Consider the following 19,433-nt stretch of genomic DNA (forward strand, 5'->3'; position numbering starts at 1 on the left):
ATATAAAAAATAAATTTAAAAAAATTATTAGAGAATATGTATTATATATTTTTTTATTTAAGCATAATAATCATTAAAGTGATATAATATATATATATATTCGCATGAATTCATAAAAATATGTAATAGCTTCGCGGAAATTAATGCACAAGCTATCTTTATTGTCTTTGGTTTGAACTTTAGATGGCAAAATTTTTTTATACATCAACAATGTAAGATTTAAAATAAATAAAATAAATATTTTTAATTTCTTCAATTATAAAATTTTTATCTTCAATACTATAATTAGTATTTCTAATTAGTGTCAATAATCTAATTCTAGTAAAAAACTGCATATATAAAAATTAGTGTTTTACGTGGACATGTGTTGCAATTAAAAGTGAGTCACTATAATTCTACAGCTGAAGAAGAAAATAGATTTCAGTATTGTAGAATTTGCCAAATTTATTTTATAATTTGATGCCTCTTCTAAATCGTATTTTGATGATGATGATATGAGTATTTTTTTTTTTTTGAATTTTCAATAATAATAATAATAATAATAATAATAATAATAATAATTAGAAGAAGAATGAGATGAAGAAAAGGTACAAGAGGTGCAATAGAAAGGTTGAATAAATAGGGTTTGAGTATTGATGTGGAGATTCGTTTTGTGAAAATAAAGTATAGGCATTTAGAAGTGCATGAATGTAAACTTAATTTTAAGGATATTGATCGAAATATTTTGATATAAAACAAAATCCTCTTTGCATTTGTGATAAGTTAGATGAAAGAATTTAAAATGTTTTTTGTAGAATTTTTTTAATGAAGATTTTTGTTAATAAATATTTTATTCTTTATAAATTCATCATATATACCCTAGTTTCTAAAATTCAGACTCTCTTGTTATTATTATTTCGCATTATATATTAATATATTTAAGTAAGTACTGATTATATGAGTAGTAGTACTATATATACGTATGATTAAAGAAGAGAACGAGTTTTAAGAAACAAATTAAGCATAAAATTCATGAAGATTTTGTTGGTTCTACTGTTATAGTTATATATACGTGAAACTGATCTTACCTTATTAAATCTGTTTTTGGCATACAAATTAAATGGTGGTTTGGTTTAGATCCAGTTTGTTGTTTTAATATGTTAAATATAAAATAATCATGCAATATATATATAAGAACAACAATAAATTAAAGTCTCATACTCGATCATAACAATATATTAAAACTAAAATGTAAGACAAATGAGAATAAAATATAACCTGAAAATTTATTAATAAACGTGCATAATTGCATTATACTTACAGTGGACATTATTCAACTATATATATAGTGGTGATCTACATGTTCTTTAAAGAAAATATCTGAAAGGAGGACCTTCCAGTATTGTCGGTGTCTTATTACTAACTGGATTTGGACCACCGGAAATATCATGGTCATGATTCATGTTTCTAAAGGATAATTTTGTGGTGCCGGATTACCGATTGGATTTGGAACAGATGGAACATCATGGGTTTGGCGGCGGTGGCGGCGGCGGCAATCCATTATGGATTGGATTTGGACCACCTGGAACAGTACGGTCGAGACCTATATCGTTTGAGAAAGAGTATTTTCTAGGAGGAGGTCCATTTGGTGGCGGCGGCGGTGGCGGCAATCCATTATGAATTGGATTTGGACCACCTGGAACAGTACGATCAAGACCTATATTTTTTGAGAAAGAGAATTTTCTGGGAGGAGGTCCATTTGGCGGCGGCGGCGGTGGCGGCAATCCATTATGGATTGGATTTGGACCACCTGGAACAGTACGGTCGAGACCTATATCGTTTGAGAAAGAGTATTCTCTAGGAGGAGGTCCATTTGGTGGCGGCGGCGGTGGCGGCAATCCATTATGAATTGGATTTGGACCACCTGGAACGGTACGGTCGAGACCTATATCTTTTGAGAAAGAGTATTCTCTAGGAGGAGGTCCATTTGGCGGCGGCGGTGGCGGCAATCCATTATGGATTGGATTTGGACCACTTGGAACAGTACGGTCGAGACCTATATCTTTTGAAAAAGAGTATCTTGCAGGAGGAGGACTTCTATTACCGATTGGATTTGGACCACGTGGAACTTCATGGTTAACACCAACATTTTTTGAAAAAGAATATCTTTTGAAAAAGGATTCTCTTGAAATTGATAGTGGCAACACTTCATTATTGATTGAATTTAGACCAATTAAAACATCATGGTTGAGACCTACCTCAGGGTTATTAATTTTCGTAGCATCTATAGTGTCGTAAACAAGTGATAGAAAAAAGAAGCAAACAATGATATAAAACAAAAGTTGAGTGAATTCCATTTTTTAAATTGATGTGTTAGTAATGCTCCAATTATCTACTTATATAGGAAAACTATATCACCTTGGGGTTTCTCTTTTGATGGAAAGATGATAAAACTTAAATATTCATAGTCAATTTTTATTATCAGTGAAAAACAAGTAATTAATAATGAGCTATATATATGACCCATTTAATGAGGTGCTAATATAACTATATCTAATTTGCTATTATTTTATAATGTGATAAGAAGTTATTTAATTTGCAAGGTGAAAGAATCATATAAATTTGTGATCATCACAAACTCTTCAGATTTTCAAATTTTAAAATATTATAAATGTATCAATGTTTAAAATCAAAATTTGAGAACATACAAACATTTTTCAAATTTGATATTTTTCAACCTTTTGTTATTATAAAAACTTTTTTACCAAAATTATTAAGCAAGAATAATTAATTTAATACTATTTTTTTTACGAAAAAAAAATGACCAACATTTGATTTTATTATATTACAAATTATAAATAATTATAACTGACGGATAAATTTAATTTAATTATAACTAGTCTCTATTTGTTGTTCCTGTCCCTTTTGCCCCATCCCCAAAAAAGAATTATAAAAATAAATAATAAATAAGTCTCTAATTTTTTTTTTGTATTAAATTAAATATCTATTAGCCTCGGGCATTTCTACGTATTAATTTTGGTTAAGAACTTATAATATCCATACAAAAAATGATTAGAGATCTATTTGTGTACTTTATTCAAATCATAGATAATAAAGAAAATTAAAAAGTAAATAAATACAATATGATTGAAATTAGCCAATTACACAAGAAAATGAAAAAAAAAATATCGACCAGCCATTTCTTTCATATTTACATGTACCATATTAGTATTAGTATTAATATAGTATAAAAACCGCGTAAAATTTAAGTTTTCAATACCTGTTATATATTTATTAAAAAAAATATCATAGTATTTAGATTTTATTATTTATTTTGTTTTCATAAACTTTTAGTTCCTAAAAAGCAATTTTTAATTATAAATTTGTTTTTTAAATATGCAACAGGACATTACGTAAAAAAAATAATTAAACAACTATTCTAGGAACAAACACATCCCTTTTATCAGCATCAAGAACTAAAGAAAGAAAACAACGAACAACAAAAAAATATAATTTAAAAAAAATCATTCAATGGAAATGAGATTTATAAGAAATGGATATGGCAGTGTTTGTTTTTTGTCTATATAGGTGTGTTTGATATGGCATGAGAGTTTGAGATTGAGATTGAGATTGAGACTGAGATTGAAATTTAATATTATGTTTAGTGGCCAAAGATTATGAATTGCATATGCTATATATTATTTTTATTATAATTTATATGTACGTGTTTTGTTTAATAGAGTCTTTCTATTCATGTACTCATGTACTTTTCTAATCTATATACGAGTTTGGAATGAATTTATGAATTGTGAATTGCACATGCTATATATTATTTTTATTATATTTTATATGTATGTGTTTTGTTTAAGAGAGTTTTTCCGCTCATGTACTCATGTACTCTCCTAATTTATATATGAGCTTGGAATGAATTTATGAATTGTGAATTGCATATACTATATATTATTCTTATTATAGTTTATATGTGTGTTTTGTTTGGTGATGACACGCTATGTCCCACCATTAATATAATGAGCTATATGATGATATATACAATTGCAATAGATACGACTTGGTAGTGTATTCCAAACCACAAATTTGAGCATAATTCCTGTATACCAAGTAAACTTAGTATCACATAATATTGATTTATCATAACTATCATTACTTATTAATACCATTAATTGTTAATATATTTCATAATTCTGATTAAATTATCTATTATCACCCTTAACAAACCGTCTTTGGCCTCATTTTATAAATTATTTAGTATCAATATGTCATAAATACCTGAGTTCAAATAATAGTAACTGGGATATACCAGTGTCATTTTTGCATGTTAATACATATTATTATCTATATATTAATTATTATCACTTTGTTTTGATCCGAATGCAGTTAGAAAAGATGCCCAAGGTAGGTCGTTTCACGAAGAAAGTCCGTATAGCCACAGCATGTCAGCAACCTCAAGTAGGATTTGATGCGGCCTCAACTTCGCAGAGAGCGGACTGCCCAATTCCGCCGCCAGTGGCAATGGTGTCCCCGCATCCTCATCTTTACGCCCCTTTCGTTCGCATTGCAGCGAACCACTGCCTGCTCCACAGGCTTGCACCCATGATATTCAAAACTCGGAGCCGGACACCGAAGACTTAGACCCAGAGGCAGATGAGGTAGATTCTTTTGACTAACATGTTGATAACCTTTTTGCTGCATCGGATGCTCAGAAGCGCAAGGGACGCAAAATCACAGAATTTTGGGATGTTAAAACAATTGGTATAAGAGAATTTATTTAATTCTATTTTTCATTCAGCTATTTTCCTATGATGTCATCGCAACTTGGCTCCAATGGTAACTAACTAAGAATAAATATGTTTTACAGAATCTGATGGCACAATCAAACAGGTCAAACTGAGTGTGAAGGAAGCTATGAAGCCACCTAACGGAAGAAAGATTGTACTTAGGTTTAACAGTGCACTGCAACCAGTTGGGGATGAAGCAGGTCTACTGAGCAGCGTTATGGGACTGCTAGGATCTGACTACACCAAATTTCTAATATGCGAGAAGGACTGGAGAAAGGTTCGCACCAGGGACAAGATCTATAATGAATGTGTAAAGGTAAAATGTTATTTTTATATTTTCGTACCATTCCAAACTCATAATTTGAACACTACTGACAACTTAATTTTAATGTTGCAGGAAATGTTCCATTTTGAAGAAGATAGTAGAGGAATTATCAAGCGTATAATATTCAAAATGCTAGGAAGGGCTTGGAAGGAAACGAAGAACAGATTATACCATCACTGCTATGACCCAGAACTTTCACTTGAAGAAAATATCGAAAACCGCCCAGATGGAATTACTGCGAACCATTGGAGGTGGTTTCTCGATTATCGCAATAGCGAAGAGACACATGTAATATAGTTTTGTTTCATAACAGAAAAAGTCTATTTATGTCACATTGAGTTAGTCAGAACTAGTGTCTAGTAACTCTTAATTTGATGGCATGACAGGAGAAGTGTAAGAAAAATGCTGAGAATCGATCAAACCAGCTTTACACCACACCGGCGGATCGAAAAGCTTGGCAAGGCTCGGAGAAGAAGAGTTAATCTAATTTTAGGAATGTTTTTGAACTATATCTTCCTCTACTTATTCACTTTGTCATCATTATTGGTACAGTCGGAACGATAAGGGAGGAGAGTTAGTAGAGGAGAGTTGTATCTCTTAACGCACAAAAGAGCTAATGGCTCCTAGGTCCATGATGCAGCTCGGGCTATTGGAGTAAGTAATGTGTTGAGAATCGGGAAGTAGTTTCTCCTATGTTTTAGTTTTTAAAATTTTATTGGAAGTCTGTGCGGTTAGTGACTAGCTAGTAAATGCTTATAATTGCTTATATATGTGTGTAGGATAGAATTGAGGCTATTGAGCAACGTGATAAATCCTCTAGACTGTTGTCTCAGAATGATTCGCTTGCTCAAGCTCTCGGAAAGGAGCACCCGGGTAGGATGCGTGGCATGGGGTTGGGGATGACTTCTAGTCAAGTCTTCGGTATGAATTCCCATTAGCCGAACAATGATTTTGAAAGGGAGGAGACCCAAAGGGTGCTGCTTGAACTACAAGCAGAGTTGGCAGCAGAAAAATTGAAAAGGAAGGCAGTGGAGGATGAAGTAGCAGCTGGAAAGGTCAGGATGCATGCAATGGAGAGTGCTTTGATATGTCTACTTCAAGGGCAAGGTAGGAAGTTGCCATCAGACGTCGCCGCATGGATGAGTGCGTTGGAGGGACATAATAGAAAGTAGATCTTAGGATTGTGGAACCTTTTCTTCTTTTAGATATACACTTTTATGTTGTTGATTATGCAACTCTTAGTAAGGAGTATACTTTATTGATATTCGGATAATTATATTAATTAAATTAATGGTTTTGCTATTGTCGTTTACCTTGCAATTTATTTTTCGGGATATAAAATAATTTAACTTACAAATATTAAGAAGGATTAAGAAAAAAAAAGAAAAAAATGTACATTAAAATAAAAAACAGTGTGGTTTGTCAGTGTACAATACAGTATTTTTGCGGCCATTTAACCGGAAAATAGCGGCGGTTGCGAACTAGCCGTTAGAAATTTAAAAATTCAGTTTAGGAGATAGAAACCGCCGCCAGTTATATTTGAAAAAACATTGGGCCTTAAACAGCAGCGTTTTCAAACCGCCGGTGATTACATTTGAACAAAACCGTGGCCATTAAACAGCGGCAGTTTCTAACCGCCTATCATTTCGTGTGCATAACTGTTGTCCAGATCGCGGCGGTTTCAAACCGCCGCTAAACATTGCGACACTATTTCTGGGTTTTGCGGCGGTTGTGCCAGCGGTTCCTGAGAACCGCCGCAAAATCATATAACCACCCCCAATAGGCGACGCTTAACAAACCGCTGGAATCCCGTTTCGCGGTGGCTTAAAACCGCCGTGAATCACTCCAAGAACCGCCGCTATTTCCCGTTTCCTTTGTAGTGACAAAATATCAGTTCTTTAGGTAGCGTTTGTTTTGAGATATTGGGATAGAGACTAAAAGATTGAGATTCAGTATCATATTTGTTAGTCCAAAGACTGGTAATAAAATTTCAGCTGTCCCCAAAATTTCAGTATTTAATACTTTCAAAAATTAGAGACACCTGAGATTGAAATGTTTAGGGACGAAGATTGAAACTTTAATAATATTTTATACCTAAAATATCTACATTCCAATTAATTAATTTCAACTTTATCTTTTGTACAAATTAAATTAGAGTTTCATTCTTATTTTAGTCCCTCTTCTACTTTACACCATGTAAGGTCCCACATCGGTTGGGGAGGGGAACAAAGCATGCCTTATAAGGGTGTGGATACCTCCCCCTAGCATGACGCGTTTTGACGAGTGAGTGTGGGGGGCTTCTGCTATCATCCCTATTGTCAAAGGCAAAACCGTGAGGCTGTGCCAAAGCAAACAATATCGTACTAGCGGGTGGTTTGGGCTGTTACACACCAAATACAATACTTAGACTTATTTCAATCTTTATCTCTCAGTCTCTATCTTTTGGTCTCAATCTGTCAGTCTCTGTCTCTCTTTCAAACGCTACTGTAACCTCAAAAAAATAAAGACACATGAGATTAAAATTTTAAAAAATAGAGACTGAAATTTTATTAATATTTTTTTTAAAACAAATATTCTTATCCAATTTTTGAAATTCCAAGTCTACCCTTTGTTAAAACTGGTTAGGGTTTCTTCTGATTTTCATTGTATCTCTTCTCATTCTGGAGCACAACATCGGTCCAAAGCTTCCTCAAGCCCATGATACCAGCGTCGTCGCCAGGAATAGCTCATCGTAGTCATCTGAGCCATGGTGATGAAGGTAAGTCACCTTGCATATTGCAATTTAATCACACGGAACACAAACATTCACAAAAGCAAACGCTGAAAGCTGCAAAGCTACCATACTGTGGAGCTGGTAACTCCACTCATACACTATGCTTTGATCTCTGTTCTACTATTGTTTGTCAATCGTAGCTCCTCACCATGAGATTTCATTCTCTGTTTTGTAAATTTTGTTGTTTTTCTTGCTTCTAAATTTTTATAGTGGTCTATAAAATTCACGCGATTATTCAATTTAACTTTTCAGATTTTAATTTCACTTTAGTAGTTTTTCAAAGGGATAAGTATTGTTTTGGTCCCTCACGTTGAGGGTTGGAATCGAACTCGTCCCCAACGTAATTTCTGATTTAGAATCATCCTTAATGTTTTTTTCGTATTAAAATCGTCTTTTTTAATAAAATTTTTAATTTTATTCCTAAACTACCCCTACTTTAATAAAACCACCGAACCAAGCCCACCACCACAGCGCCACCATGACCACCTTTCCCCCTCCCCTTTCTTCTTCCTCTTCTCTCATCTCTTCTTTGTCCCCTTGCCCCACTCTCCTCTCCTCTGCCACCGAACAGCCACTGCGCCCCTTAGTGACGGCGTTGCCACCCAACCTTAGCCACTGCACCCTTACCGGCGTCCCAACCTGTCACCACCCCCTGTCCGAACCCTAACCCAGCCAACCACCCCTGCAACCCTCTACCATCTTCTCCCCCTCGCATCTCCTCTCAGCGTCGAACCACCATCGCGAACCAACCTCCCCATGGCCGAACCACTGACCTGTAGCCTCCACCATCGACGAGCCATGGCGACCCAACCCAGCGCCGCCGCGGCGTCCAGGCCCCTCCCCTCCGTGCGAAGCTCTTTCCCCTTCCCCTTGCTCCATCGTTCCTCCCACTGTCTTCGAAGGTTAGAACAGGGCAAAACCCCTGTTTCCATTTCACTGCGTACTGACCATTGCCACGTCGCCAGCGCCACTACCAGGCCAGCTGAGTTGCTCCGCCCGTTCCTCACCACCACGTTTCCTTCTCCTTCCCTGCTCCAATTTTCTGCTTCCCAGATCTCAATTTTTTTCTCTTCTGTTTATTCTGTTGGTGTTGGTGTTGGTGGAGGAGAGGGAGGAGGGGAAGTGGAAGAAGTCGGAGAAGAAGAGGAAGAAAATGAAGAGGAAGGGGAAGTGGTTTTGCTATTTTTACTGTTGCATCTGAATTTTGCTTCTTCTTTTTCTGTATCTGTTGAATTTTGCTGTTGAATTTGCTTCTTTTTCTGCCTCTATATCTGATTTTTTTCTTTTTTATTTTGCTATTGAATTTGGTGGTGGTGGTGGTGGTGGTGGTAGTGTTGGTACTGGTGGTGGTGGTGGTATTGGTGCTGGTTGTGGTGTTGGTGTTGGTGTTGTTGGTGGTGGTGGTGGTGGAGGAGGTAATTGTGCTGTTAGTGGTGAGGGTATTTTTGTCCAAAAAAATTAAAAAGACGATTTTAATACGAAAAAAATGTTAAGGATGATTCTAAATCGAAAATTACGGTGGGGACGGGTTCGATTCCGACCCTCAACGTGAGGGACCAAAACAATACTTATCCCTTTTTCAAATTAAGTTTCGGATACTATAGTGGTCCTTGAACTCCTTTTCGGTGATGAGTTAACAACCATAGTGATGATGTGGCACTTCTTTACTATATTGGATGCTGTAATAGTGGTGTCAATTGAACCTAAGGCCCTAAGGTTAACCATAAACCCTTCAATAAAATTTTAGCCTATAACTCCTAAAATTACAAAAATACATTTTATAAGGTCCTGACCTTAATTAAGTCCAAAAAAATTGAAATAAGACTGGCCCTACAAGCCTAAAAACAAATTGGCAAGTGACTAAGTGGTGAGATTGGTGACCTACGCAGTGCTGCTCTTCCTCCCTAATGAAATTGGTGGCTATACCTGGAGAAGAAGAAATCGGTGGACGACGTCGTGGCTGCTCCTCCTCCCTGACGTGGTGGACAAAATTGGTGGCTGTTCCTCCTCCCTGACATGGTAGATGATGTGGTGGCTGCTTCTCCTCCCTGACATAATGACTATCTCATCAAGAACTAAAAGTGCAAAACTAATTTAAAGCATCAAATATTCTTCTTCTTCTCCCCCTCTCTTAGAGTTTTTGTTTTGCTTGTTTCTTCTTTCCCTTTTCGTGATCTCAAAATGGGATTTTTCTTTGTCACTTGAACTATGAACTCAAGTTTCATCCTTTAAATGGTTGGTGTTTGAAAACAAATAACAAGAACCCAGTATGATTCATTGGTTCTTTTAGATTGCTTCTGATTTGTTGTTGAGTGCTTGATTAATCTTATTGGTGCCTGTAATAGTATTTTCTAATGGAAGTCCACGTTCTTCCTTATAATATTCTTATCCGATTCATTTTCTAGCATTAATTTAATTTGGAAGATTGTTTTATCTTTTTGACTTTGTAAATTGTATTTTGATTGTCTAAAATATGATTAGGAAATTTATCATCCTAAATGATGAGATTGTTTTTAAGACTTTTGAACAATATTTAAAAAATAAAAAAAAAAGGATTAGATGATCTATGAGCTGGCCCTAGGACTTTTGGTCCATAAAGATTTTTGGTCCTGCGAGTTTTTTGAAAATTTGACCCTATTGATTATACGGTCTTTTGTTCTTTTGGCCCTATAGGACTAAATATATTGACACTACTAGTTGAAATGACTAGCGGACCTAGTCAAAAATTAAAATTGTGATCCAATTTGATCCCTCCCATTTATATAATCATATTCTAATTAAGAGCGTTGCATTCTTTTTCATCTTTTTCCTGTTCTTTTTCTTTTTCTTAATATTTGTTCGTCGTCACTCATACTTACTAACTAAAGGTAATTGAAATTTAAAAAGAATATGCAATCACAATTTGATGATCATTTTGTTTTTGGTTTTTTAAAAAGAACAAACATCCAAGTAGAAAAATAAAATAAAATAAAATAAATATAATTTCCATCGCCCACAACCATCAATCATTGTTTATAGATGATTATTAATGTTGGGCAAGTAGAGAACAAACCCAATGAAACACAGAACAAATGCATAATAATTTAGTTTGGTTGTTGTCAATAATCACCGACCATGATATCTGGTCCAATGGTTCAATCCTTATAATCGTTTGAGGTAGAGGTGGTGGTGGTTGATTAGTTCCTCCAACAGTCTTTTGACAGGTGTGAATTAGGTAGTGTCTACACTTGAGGCAAGATGAATGAGAAGTGAGCCACTACTTGTCAATGCAACAAACATCGAAGCCATGGTTACAATTTGGCAGAATGCGCAACTTTTCACCATTTGTGAAGTCCAAGAGGCATATCACATGCTCAATGTTCAACTCCGTCGTTTGACTACTTAATGATGATGATGGTGATGATGATGATGAGTTAGGATTTGTTGTTGAGGAAGATGATGATGATGAGTCGTTGATTACTAAATCGAAACATACACCTCAAAGCACACTTTATGATTGGTTCAATTCTAAGGAGAAAATAAGTCGGATAGGAGGATGGAGAGAACCTGAAGAAGATGATGAAAAAGAAGAATGCAATACTTTAAATTAATAGAAATGAATTAGATCAGAGTTATATAAAGAAAGAAGATGGGTCACAATTTTAATTTGGTCATGTCAGCTAGTTATTGCAGTGTCCACCGTGGTAATAAAGTGCTACATCATTATTATAATTAGAGAAAATTTATTCCTAAATCAGTCAATTTTAAACAATTCTATTTAATATTTATTAAGAGTAAAATATTATTTTTGTCTCTAACAGTTGGGAGAAATCTTATTTGTGTTCCTAGCGTTTAAATCGTCCTATTTGTATCCCTAATGTTTATAAAAGTAATTCAATGTTATCCTGCCGTCAATTATACTAACAAATCAGATTGTATTTTTCAATTATTCTCACTTGGATGTATTCATTCTCAAGTAGGTCTCATTTGGATATGTTCGATTTCAATATTGTACCACTACAAGAAAAATACCCATTCAGGTACACTTGAAAAGTGTAGCCAAAAGTGAAAAAAATGATGCCTTAGGCTAAGGCTACGCTTTTCGGGCTACGGAGACGCTTTAGTGGGGGATGCCTATTCGGTCGTTGCCTATTCTCAAAGGTTACGCTTTTCTATACCAAGGGCTACGCTTTTGGCATTTGAGAATAGGGTGCGCTTTTCAAGTGATGCTATCCAAGACCAAAGGCTACGCTTTTTAGCTTCCATTTTTACCAGAATAGGCTACGCTTTTCAACGCTACTGCATCACCTGTAAAGCATAGCCACATTGTATACCATGGCTACTGTTTATAAGTGTAGCCTTAGATCCTTCATTTTTTTTATATATACATATTTATAATATTCTAATAATTTTTTTACATCTGCGTATCCACATTGTATACCATGACTACTTTTTATAAGTGTAGCCTTAGGTCCCTCGTTTTTTTTTTTTTTTATATATACTATAGCTACTGTTTATAAGTGTAGCCTTAGGTCTCGTTTTTTTTTTCTATATATATATATAATTTTCTAATAATTATTAATACAACATAATAGTTAATAATATGATTACATGTATAATAATTCTGCATTTTTATTTAAATGAGATGAATATAATTAAATAAAAATAAATACATAATAATACTAAATAATTTCTTTAAATAATAAAAATGATCTTTAATTTCAACAAAATATATTTATAATGAACCAAAAGTATTGGAATGAACATAATTTTAAATATTCATACATCTCACACTAAATTTATATATGAAACTACTTAGAGTTTACTACTAACAAACTATGAAAAATCAAAATATTATATCCTACATATATAAATCTTCTAATATAGAAGTCAATAATCAACGAACCATCTTTGCCAATAAACTATAATAATAAACAGCTTAATCTTCATCAACATCTTCAAAATTATCCTACATAATTATATAGAAAAATAATTAAAAATATTTATAATGAGATACAAATAAATTGAAAAACAATGAGATACAAAATTATCCTGCATAAAGTGAAAATCATTTATGAGAGATATTCTGGTTTCATTAGCCCATATTTGAAGAATCCAAAGAAAAAAACAAAACTTGAAGTAAAAAAAAAAAAAAGATGAGCAACCTCAGTTTTAGTCTTTAATGTCATTGACTTGTAGCAACACCAAGTAGGTTCTCCCTGAAAAAATAGGAACTTGGATACATTGCAACCTCGGACACGTTGGATTGAAAACATCATCGGCAGTGGAAACATTAAAAAATAGGATTTAAAACAAAAAAATAATAATACTAAGTCAATTAACTCGAGTACAAGTGAAGGCAATTTGATTAGGATACAGCTAAATGGTTAAATTCAAAATAGGAACATTAGTTTACAAAAGAAAGCCTCAGTTGAACCATTGAAGTAAAATGAATGTAGCTTCACCAAGTAGGTTCTCCTGTAAACAGGGTCTTAGCTCCACAACACCTCAAACAGTTGGATTGAATCATCACAAACTATGTTTGGCACTCAATTAACATGCATTAACAACAGCTTAAAAAATAATAAATGCAGAAAGGCTCAGAAATATAACAGCTTCATCAATCACATTTTTTCATAAGCAAAACTGGCATTTGAAGCTGAATTATTATCCTCATAGCCAACCAGAAATATATCAAGCAGAAAACCGAAAATCAAATGTTTATTAAATCAAAAATCAATATTTGGATAAAATATTGATTGCCATAGAAGTCATTACTTACAGTATTTTATCAATTTCCTTCAGAATATCGACTACAACTGCCTGCATGTCCTTCCTACTAGGTTCTTTCTTGGACTTCTTACTACCTTTTCCTTTTCCTAACAATGGCATTGGAACAGAATAATTTGAGATGAAAAATTTACAAATAGACACATACATATAAAATACAGAACCATGCTGTGTAACTTGATACGAATTCATATCAAGGGTATGTTTATCAGGATGGTAAAAAATGGGGAGGCAAATTTCATGTGAGCTCTGTAATTGTCAGCATTTAGCTCATCCATGAAAACTTATGTCCCATTTTTCCCCAACCAAACACCTGAGAAGGGAACTTTCCAGAAACAGTTTGACAAGACTACTTAATCAAATTAACAAGTTCTAAAACTATTTCGCGCAAACAATAGAATGCTAACAGAAATAGAGCAAGCACTACAGATAACATCATATGTAAATTGGGAAAAATACAATCAATTCACCTTGATACTTCACTGAAGCTTTTGACGGCTTCTCTGTTTGTTTTTTGCTTGCAGCCTTTCCCTTAGTATCTGACTTTTCACTAGAGGTTTTCTGCTTCTTGGATGCCAAAAGCACTATCCTGATGAATAATTGCCAGAATGGAAAGCTAAGATTATCATTTGCTTTCATAATTGACAGAATACAGAAACTTAACAAGAAAGCTAAGTATCTCCAATTATATCAAGGCAAAATAAGTGCCAAAACCAGCAAAACAACTCAGAAAAAAAACTGCCAATAGTTAGAAAGCAACTTGGTTGAGCTACTGCATTCACAATTATACCAGATTGCAACACAAAGCTACTAGCTCGTATGATGAAAAAGTATAATATCTTATAAAACTCATTTTCAGATGTTGACTACACAATGTGAATCTTACGAGACAAATAACATGCTATGTTATCATAGAGAATAGTCTTATATATGTTACCTCTGCATCCTTAACAATTGGGGATTGCAGCCCATTAATGACTTCTTTTGCATCATATATCACTCTCGCTTTTCTGTTATTTGTATCCTTCATTTTTATTGTTCTGCCCCATCAAAATGGTTATGAAATTAGCATAAATCTAAGATAGAATAAAATTAATTGTTTAAGAATCGATAAGTGAAAAATTTTAAAGACAATATAATACCTATCCCAATGATCATCAACTTCATACAGAACATTCAAAGTTGATGAATTAAGGATCTTCCCTTTGACCACTTTCTAATTTCCACAAATCCAAGAAAATAATGAATTGATTTGTAAGATAAATCAGCCTCAAGTCCTGTCTCTGTTGATTTTATATTAATTTCGCCAATCCAATCAACAGCAGGAACTGGAATTATTCTGAATAAAAGCTGATAATATTCTCGTCTCCATTAGAATCAGTTTCGAACACCCTTAGCTTTATGATCTTACAACAAAGCATATTAACAAGGGTCATATCCAGTAGGTATGACACGAAAAAGCTAAAACCCCCAATTCATCACAAATTGAATAAAGAACAAAACTAGAATTCAACACTAATAATAACAAGCAATGCTCAAATGTGACATGAAAAAGCTTCTAACACAGACAGCACGACAGAAATTGAACCAGACATAGAAAAATCCTAATTAAAAATGAAATTTTGATATAGGAGCCCTAATTAAATTTAACACAGGCTAGTGGGAATTAGGAACCCTAATTGCCTAAATCAGGAAAAAAATTAAAAGCCTACCAATCGTGGATGAGAGCGAATCGAGCAGGGATAGATGGAGCAGAGGCGGCATGATTAGCCAAGGAGACGCGGAGCAAAGCAGAAGAGCACGGCAAAGAGGTGGTGCAACGTAAGAGAGCTGCCACGTCGTTGCAAAGTAATAGAGCTGCGGCGGCGATGCGGTGTAACAGAGCCACGGTGGTGGCGTGGCGTGGCGTAGCAAAGCCGTGTGAGGATGTGGTGCAAGGAGAAGAGCCATGTGATGGCGTAGCAAAGCTATGAACTCTTAGCTTTGTGCGAAACGATGATATCACGGGGGAAAGGGAGAAGAGGTGGAAAAATTCACTGGGTGTTATGTACTTTGGGGGAAAATGGGAAAAAATTCACTAAGTGTCAAGCATTTCGTCCTAGATACGTATGGTTTTCGATCTTCGTGATGGTGAGAGTTTTTGATCTTCTTTGAAAGGGTTTTCTTCGTGCTTTAGAGGTGAGTGATGACGAGCTTTGGAGGGAATGGGTGAAAATTTCACTAAGTGTGTGAGCTGAGTGTGCGTGCTTAATGGAAAAATTTAAGAGGGAAAATATTCAGCAAGTGTCAAGTTTTTGGCTCTAGATACATTAGGCATCACTTTTAAAATACACTCAAAACTTAATAAATATGCTACCCTCTAAAAGCGTCCTCTTTGATATGAAAAGTGAACCTATAGATCTCAACCTACGGCTACGCTTTATAAGTGATTTCTATAATACCTAAGGCTACACTTTTTAAATGATGCCACAATTGTGTATCTTTTTCTCTTATAAAAAGGCAACATAGAGAATAGGCTACGCTTTTCAAATGTAGCTTAAAAAAAGTGTGGCTGAATGAGTATTTTTCTTGTAGTGTACCCATTATTTGTATTCAGGTTCAATTATGTCCCTAAAAAAGTGAATTATGTAAATATTGCGGAAACTAGTTTCAACTTTTGATGAGCTATTATCCGGAGTGAATTATGGTTCTGTCTCAGACATTTTTATTCTAATTTCAAGAAGAGATTTTCGGAACTCCAACTAAAGCTCATGATGTGTAATTGACGGCAGGATAACATTGAATCACTTTTACAAATGCTAAGGATACAAATAGGACGATTTAAACGTTAGGGACACAAATAGGACTTACCCCAAATATTGGAGACAAAACGATACTTTACTCTATTTATTAATTTTAAATTATTTTTTAAAATCAGAATATTATTCATTAACATTAATTACGTTTTTGAATAATAAAGATTTGGTAAATTAATCGCTTCCTAAATAAAATGCCATCAACCTTTCCTCTTATAGCGTCGGCCTTGTCCCTCGTGTAGACCACCACTTTGCTGCCGCTGTAGTGCGCCACCATTCCCGCCGCACAGATCGCCGCGTGCGCCATCGTTCTCACCGTTGGTACAGGGACAAGAAACATCCATTCGTAATAAAAGAAACATTCATTTTCAAATAAAAGAATCATCTAATCTCGAATAAAAAGAACATCCAATCTCGTATGAAGTTCTACTAAGTTTCTGAACCCCAAAATAGAGATGAAACATCCAGTAAATCGAAGAAACAACATCCACTAACTTTTGGAAGATGGGAAGTGACTCGACGGCGTGATGGAAGAGGAGGAGGAGGCAAGACAAGATGGAGGAGGAGGAAGAGACGCGGCGTCACGGTGGAGATAGTTAAAACACGACGTGATAGAAAAGGCAGATGGTGCGGCGCAACGACGCAGTGGCGACGGAATGGAAGCCTATGCAGTGTGGCGGAAGAGGCATACGACTTCCGTGACTTGTCGACCGTGGTGGATGGCGTCCTTGCAGCGGAAGCAAACATGGCGTGATGGGCTCATTCATGGTAGCATTGGAGGAGGCAACGGCGGCGCAGACGTGGTCTGTGACAGAGGTTGATGGCATGGGTGACAGCGTGCAAAGTAGGAGAGTGAGGTGACTACTTTTTTTTTTTTTTGAAACTAGGGTTAAGAGGAGTATAAATAGAGTGTTTTTTTTTTTGTTTTAGTGGACTTTGGATCTACTCCAATAGGAGTTGGTAGGAGTTGGCTGAACCTTTTATTAGTTACTTAGCGAAATTGTTATGATTATTGACTCAACATCGATTATGGTGCCCAAAACTTAATATAAAAGACCACTATAGTGAAATTAGAATTTGAAGAATCAAATTAGATAATTACATGAATATCAAGAACACTACGGGAATTTAGTGCTTGTTTGAGTGTCAATAAGTTGATAAAAAAATATTTTTTTTCAATGAAAAAATATCTATTTTTATTTTTTAGCGTGTTTGGTAAATTTCTAATAGTAAAAGTAAAAGAACTAAAAAAATAAAAAAATAATTTTTTTGAGAAGTTACAATTTATAATTTGTTGAAAAAAATTTTTCTTAAGAAAAAAGATGTTTTTATATAATAAATAAATAAGTACTTTTATATTATTCAACCCAAATATAATTGATAGATATTTTTTTTGTAAAAGACCTCTAAACATAAAATTACTTTTACTTCTCTATAAGATCTTCTAAAAGAAAATAACTCAAAAAAATATCTTTTATTAAAAATTCACCCACCCACTCACTCACTCACTCACTCACTCACTCACTCACTCTCTCTCTCTCTCTCTCTCTCTCTTTCTCTCTCTCTCTCTCTCTCAATCTTCAATACCACCATAATATGCAGTGCCACCACACTTACACCCTCCTTTACCAACACCACCATCATCACCAACACCACCGACTCTGAACTAAGAGAAAGAAGAGGGAGAAGGACACACACTCTCTCTCTCTCTCTCTCTCTCTCTCTCTCTCTTTAAATCTTCAATACCACCATAATATGTAGTGCCACCTTCAACACCAACATAATATGCAGTACCACCATACTAACACTCTCCTTCACTAACACCACCATCATCACCAACACCACCGACTCCGAACTAAGAGAAAGAAGAGGGAGAAGGCGCAATGCGGCGCTGGCGAGGTTCGGAGTTGTTGCAACCACAACAAATAAGAGAGATAAAGAGACGAGGAGTACACGCTCCGAATGGTTTCTCCCACTTCTCCTTCCTTCATTTTGGGGTTTATCGCCACGTGTTCACTCCATCACCTGCTTCAAGATTCTCTTAATCGTAACATTGTTTTGAACTTCCTCAATACCAGGGGTGTTCACGGGTTCAGGTAACTCGATTACCCATCTGTAGGGGTGTTCATGGGTCGGGTGAAATCAGGTTTGTCCTGACTCAGACCCGACCCGAAATATATACCGGGTCTATTTTTTAGACTCTAATCTAACCCTAGACCTGATGAAACCCAAACATTTTCGGGACACAACTATACCGGGTGAAAATCGGGTCTTTAAAACTTTAATAATAATTTATAAAGAAACTTATTTATGATGCACTTATTTATAAAAAAGAAACTTGTTACCGAAAAGTTGATATTCATATTTGAACTTAAATTTGTCCATAAATTCTAATTTGATGCTTCTTTGATCTATTTTCTAATTCAACAAGTGTGATTAAAAATAAAACAATAAGCTTATAATTAATATAACATAATATTAAAATTAATTTAAAACATATATATCTTTTTAGTTTCCTTAGGGTGCACATTGGTCGGGTTCGCCTTAACTTGGACCCGGCCCGAAATAATGACCGGGTTTATTTTTGAGACCTTACCCGACCCTAGACCCGGTGAAATTGCACCAAATTAGCCCCTAAAATATTCAGAGCCGGGCAGAGTCTAGGCCGGGTCGGGCCCACACCCCTACCCGTACGCATAGTTGTAAGAATAGGACCGGACCGGTCGGTTCGATCGAAAAAACAGTGAACCGGACTTCCAACTGGTTCGGTCCAGCATCTGAACCACTTAAAGAATAAAATCGATCAAAGCCAGGAAAAACCGGTCAAATTCGTTGAACATCGCTCAAAATCGGTGAAAACCGATTCAACCGAACCATTTAAGAGAAAATTCCAAAATTAATGAAGATGTATTTCAAACCTGGTCTTCTTTGTGCGTGCATGCTCTTCTTTGTTCCTTAATATTTTGAATGCTAATTATTTATTATATAGTAAAATA

At 35.0% G+C, this 19,433-nt stretch overlaps 3 protein-coding genes across 5 annotated transcripts in view; 1 reads left to right on the forward strand and 2 right to left on the reverse strand.

Annotated features, from left to right (window-relative positions):
- The window catches only part of LOC107621472 (probable protein phosphatase 2C 13), a 16,601-nt gene extending 7,578 nt beyond the window's left edge, over positions 1 to 9,023 (reverse strand). The window contains exon 1 of the mRNA XM_021114678.1: positions 8,570 to 9,023. Coding sequence (XP_020970337.1) covers positions 8,570 to 8,805 — 236 coding nt within the window. The 5' untranslated portion in view covers positions 8,806 to 9,023. The remainder of the gene's footprint in view (positions 1 to 8,569) is intronic.
- Positions 4,254 to 5,608, forward strand: LOC110267891. Its single transcript, XM_021113744.1, has 3 exons — positions 4,254 to 4,749; positions 4,856 to 5,091; positions 5,173 to 5,608. The coding sequence occupies exons 2-3, from the start codon at positions 4,903 to 4,905 to the stop codon at positions 5,395 to 5,397; spliced, it is 414 nt and encodes a 137-aa protein (XP_020969403.1). The 5' UTR covers positions 4,254 to 4,749; positions 4,856 to 4,902; the 3' UTR covers positions 5,398 to 5,608.
- Positions 12,687 to 15,858, reverse strand: LOC110268165. Of its 3 annotated transcripts, XM_021114047.1 has the most exons (6): positions 15,355 to 15,857; positions 14,785 to 14,858; positions 14,580 to 14,682; positions 14,113 to 14,231; positions 13,635 to 13,731; positions 12,687 to 12,821 (listed from the first exon to the last, which is right to left on the reverse strand). In XM_021114047.1, the coding sequence occupies exons 3-6, from the start codon at positions 14,633 to 14,635 to the stop codon at positions 12,743 to 12,745; spliced, it is 351 nt and encodes a 116-aa protein (XP_020969706.1). In that variant the 5' UTR covers positions 14,636 to 14,682; positions 14,785 to 14,858; positions 15,355 to 15,857; the 3' UTR covers positions 12,687 to 12,742. The 3 variants fall into 3 exon arrangements, 2 of the variants coding, with proteins under 2 accessions (XP_020969706.1, XP_020969705.1); XM_021114046.1 differs by having other exon boundaries at positions 14,580 to 14,858; XR_002356263.1 differs by lacking the exon at positions 13,635 to 13,731 and having other exon boundaries at positions 14,580 to 15,858.

Source organism: Arachis ipaensis, chromosome B10 (assembly GCF_000816755.2).
Source record: "Arachis ipaensis cultivar K30076 chromosome B10, Araip1.1, whole genome shotgun sequence".
In the NCBI taxonomy this organism is placed as follows: domain Eukaryota; kingdom Viridiplantae; phylum Streptophyta; class Magnoliopsida; order Fabales; family Fabaceae; genus Arachis; species Arachis ipaensis.

Bases quoted from the DNA above. Each gene is read 5' to 3' on its own strand.
- LOC110268165 (XM_021114047.1), bottom strand. From the start codon at position 14,635: ATGATGCAAAAGAAGTCATTAATGGGCTGCAATCCCCAATTGTTAAGG. The intron at 14,232-14,579 runs GTAACATATATA...ATTATTCATCAG, and splicing joins CAATTGTTAAGGATGCAGAG to GATAGTGCTTTTGGCATCCA. The intron at 13,732-14,112 runs GTGAATTGATTG...TGCCATTGTTAG, and splicing joins AGCTTCAGTGAAGTATCAAG to GAAAAGGAAAAGGTAGTAAG.
- LOC110267891 (XM_021113744.1), top strand. From the start codon at position 4,903: ATGAAGCCACCTAACGGAAGAAAGATTGTACTTAGGTTTAACAGTGCA. The intron at 5,092-5,172 runs GTAAAATGTTAT...TTAATGTTGCAG, and splicing joins TCTATAATGAATGTGTAAAG to GAAATGTTCCATTTTGAAGA.